The sequence below is a fragment of the Struthio camelus genome, chromosome 31 (genome assembly GCF_040807025.1).
Source record: "Struthio camelus isolate bStrCam1 chromosome 31, bStrCam1.hap1, whole genome shotgun sequence".
NCBI lineage: Eukaryota > Metazoa > Chordata > Aves > Struthioniformes > Struthionidae > Struthio > Struthio camelus.
In genome coordinates, this window is record NC_090972.1 from 4157162 (window position 1) to 4160867 (window position 3706).

At 75.6% G+C, this 3706-nt stretch overlaps 1 protein-coding gene across 1 annotated transcript; it reads right to left on the minus strand.

Moving 5' to 3' along the window:
• Positions 1-6: 6 nt before the first annotated feature.
• GADD45GIP1 (GADD45G interacting protein 1) lies at positions 7-3215 on the minus strand. Its single transcript, XM_068922691.1, has 2 exons — positions 2878-3215; positions 7-1235 (listed from the first exon to the last, which is right to left on the minus strand). Exons 1-2 carry the CDS (start codon positions 3213-3215, stop codon positions 926-928), a joined length of 648 nt encoding a protein of 215 aa, XP_068778792.1. The 3' UTR covers positions 7-925.
• Positions 3216-3706: the final 491 nt, after the last annotated feature.

Genomic DNA, 3706 nt, shown 5'->3' on the forward strand with positions numbered 1-3706 from the left:
CCCCACTTTTGGGGCTGCTTTCAATGATTTGGGGGCCGAGCTCAGACCTCCACGTCCCCTTCTGGTTTTGGGGCCAGTTTGGGTGATTTGGGGCCGAGCTCAGACCTCCAGCCCCCCCCTCCCCCCCCCAGTTTTGGGGCCAGTTTGGGTGATTTGGGGGCCGAGCTCGGATCTCCAGCCCCCCCCTCCCCCGCAGCTTTTGGGGCCAGTTTGGGTGATTTGGGGGCCGAGCTCGGATCTCCAGCCCCCCCCCCCTCGCAGCTTTTGGGGCCAGTTTGGGTGATTTGGGGGCTGAGCTCGGACCTCCACACCCCCCCCCCCCGTTTTGGGGCCGGTTTGGGTGATTTGGGGCCCGTCAGTTTTGGGCTGTTGGGTGATTTGGGGCCGAGCTCGGATCTCCACCCCCCCCCCCGCAGCTTTTGGGGCCAGTTTGGGTGATTTGAGGGCCGAGCTCAGACCTCCAGCCCCCCCCCCCCCCAGTTTTGGGGCCAGTTTAGGGGATTTGGGGGCCGAGTTCGGACCTCCAGCCCCCCCCCCAGCAGCTTTTGGGGCCAGTTTAGGGGATTTGGGGGCCGAGTTTGGACCTCCAGCCCCCCCCCCCCCCAGTTTTGGGGCCAGTTTGGGTGATTTGGGGGCCGAGTTCGGACCTCCAGCCCCCCCCCCAGCAGCTTTTGGGGCCAGTTTAGGGGATTTGGGGGCCGAGTTCGGACCTCCAGCCCCCCCCCCCCCCCAGTTTTGGGGCCGGTTTGGGTGATTTGGGGGCCGAGTTCGGATCTCCAGCCCCCCCCCCTCCCTCCCCCCGCAGCTTTTGGGGCTGCTGTAGAGGGACGGAAAGGGCGAGCCCGGACGCCGGGGCCCCGGCGGCAGTTTCGGGGGCAGAAGCGGAGGTTCGGGGTGCGTGTGGGGGGGGGTCCGGAGAGAGGGTTTATTGCGGGGGGGGGGCGGCGGCGGCGGCCTGGTGGGCGGCAGCCAGGGCCTGGCGGGCGGCCTCGAGCCGGGCCTCCCGCCGGCGCCGCTTCTCCTGGCGCCGCCGCTGGCGCTCCAGGTCGTCGAGCAGGGCGGCCCGGGCGCGGGGGTCTTCCCCCCCCCCCGGGACCCCCCCCGCCGCCGCCGCCAGGGCGGCCGCCCGGCGCGCCCCCTCGGCCCGCGCCCGCTCCCGCGCCGCCGCTCGCCCCCGCCGCCAGGCCGCCACCAGCCCCGGCAGCCGCTCCAGCGCCGCCGCCACCCGCTGCGTCCTGCCGGTCGTCGTCACCGGGGGGGGGGGGGGGGGGGGGGAACACACCGCGTGGGTGCAGCCCCCCCCCCATCCTGGGTCAGCGCCCACCCCGCTCCCAGTCCCCCCCACCCATGTCTCCAGGCCCCCCCGCTCCTGTTCCCCCTCTGTTGTCCCATGTCCCCCCCCCCATCCCGGTGCCCCCCCCCTTCATCCCAGTTCATCTCCTTCTCCCCCCCCCCCCACAGTCTTGAGACCCCCCCATCCCGGTCCTTCTCTGCCCCCCCCCCCAGTCCCGGTCCCCCCCCCCGGTCCCGCTCCCCCGTCCCGGTCCCCCCCCCAGTCCCAGTCCCCCCCGGTCCCGATCCCCCCCCCAGTCCCCCCCTGGTCCCAGTCCTCCCCCCCAGTCCCCCCTCAGTCCCAGTATCCCCCCCCAGGTCCCCCCCGCCCCCATTCCCGATCCCCCCCCTCAGTCCTAGTATCCCCCCCCAGGTCCCCCCCGCCCCCATTCCCGGTCCCCCCCCCCCAGTCCCAGTATCCCCCCCCCAGGTCCCCCCTGCCCCCATTCCCAATCCCCCCCCCCAGTCCCAGTATCCCCCCTCCCCCAGGTCCCCCCCGTCCCGGTTCCCCCCCAGTCCCCCCTCAGTCCCAGTATCCCCCACCAGGTCCCCCCCGCCCCCATTCCCGGTCCCCCCCCCCAGGTCCCCCCCACCCCCATTCCCGGTCCCCCCCACAGTCCCAGTATCCCCCCCCAGGTCCCCCCCGCCCCCATTCCCGATCCCCCCCCCCAGTCCCAGTATCCCCCCCCAGGTCCCCCCCGCCCCCATTCCCGGTCCCCCCCCCCAGGTCCCCCCCACCCCCATTCCCGGTCCCCCCCACAGTCCCAGTATCCCCCCCCAGGTCCCCCCCGCCCCCATTCCCGATCCCCCCCCCCAGTCCCAGTATCCCCCCCCAGGTCCCCCCCGCCCCCATTCCCGATCCCCCCCCCCAGTCCCAGTATCCCCCCCCAGGTCCCCCCCCAGTCCCCCCCATTCCCGGTCCCCCCTGCCAGTCCCGATCCCCCCCACAGTCCCAGTACCCCCCCGGTCCCCCCCGCCCCCATTCCCGGTCCCCCCCCCCCAGTCCCAGTATCCCCCCCCAGGTCCCCCCGCCCCCATTCCCGGTCCCCCATTCCCGGTCCCCCCCCCCATTCCCAGTATCCCCCACCAGGTCCCCCCCACCCCCATTCCCGGTCCCCCCCCCCAGGTCCCCCGCCCCCATTCCCGGTCCCCCCCCCCCAGTCCCAGTATCCCCCCCCAGGTCCCCCCCGCCCCCATTTCCGGTCCCCCCCCCCCAGTCCCGATCCCCCCCCCAGTCCCAGTATCCCCCCCCAGGTCCCCCCCCCCATTCCCGGTCCCCCCTCAGGTCCCCCCCGGTCCCGATCCCCCCAGTCCCAGTATACCCCCCCAGGTCCCCCCCCCAGTCCCGATCCCCCCCCAGTCCCAGTATCCCCCCCCAGGTCCCCCCCCCATTCCCGATCCCCCCCCAGTCCCAGTATCCCCCCCCAGGTCCCCCCCCCATTCCCGGTCCCCCCTCAGGTCCCCCCCGGTCCCGATCCCCCCGTCCCCGTCCCCCCCCCCAGGTCCCCCCCCCGGTCCCCCCCCCGGTCCCGCCGCTGCCCCCACCTCTCGACCCGCCGCTGCTCCGTCAGCCGCTCGCTCCGCTCCAGCGCGGCCTGCAGGTCGCGCAGCGCCGGGCACCACTCGCGCTCCTCGGCCTCCAGCTGCCGCAGCCGCCGCGGGCCGGGCCACAGCCGCCCGGCCGCCACCGCCGCCGCCGCCCCCCAGCGCCCGAACCGCCGCGCCTCGTAGCGCGCCTCCAGCTGCCAGGGCGGCGTGCGCCGGTCGGCGGCGTCGGGCCGGTACTCGCCGTCCAGGCTGCGCCGCAGCGGCGCCGCCCGGTACCGCCGGGCCGCGGCCCAGCCCGCCGCCGCCGCCGCCGCCCGCCGCAAGGGCGCCGCCATCTTGCCGCGGGGCAGCGCAGCCGGGCGGGCGGAAGTGACGCAGGGCGCGGGCGGAAGTGGGCGAAGCCCGGGCGGAAGTGCGCGAGCTTCCCCCTCCTCTCACTCGGGCGGACGTGACGTAGAGGCCCGGGCGGAAGCGGCTGAAGCACGGGCGGAAGCGGGGCGCCGGTGGTGACGTCGTGGCCGAGGGAGGGGGGGTTGCGGGGGGGGGGAAGGACACAATTTTGGGGGGGGGAACTCGATGGGGGGGGCTCGGGGGGGGACCCCTAAGCTGGTGGGGAGGGTCCCCATGGGTGCGGAGGGGAGCCGCAGAGGTGGGGGGGCCCCCATGGGGGGGTCCTAGGGGTGGGGGGGGCCCAATTAGGGGCTCGGGGACCCCTTGGGGTGCGGGGGGGAACCCTAAGGGAGCGGGGGGGGCCGAAGAGCAGAGGGGAGGCCAATGGGGGAGGTGGGGGGGTCCCTAATGAGGGGGCACCCATGGGGTGTGGGGG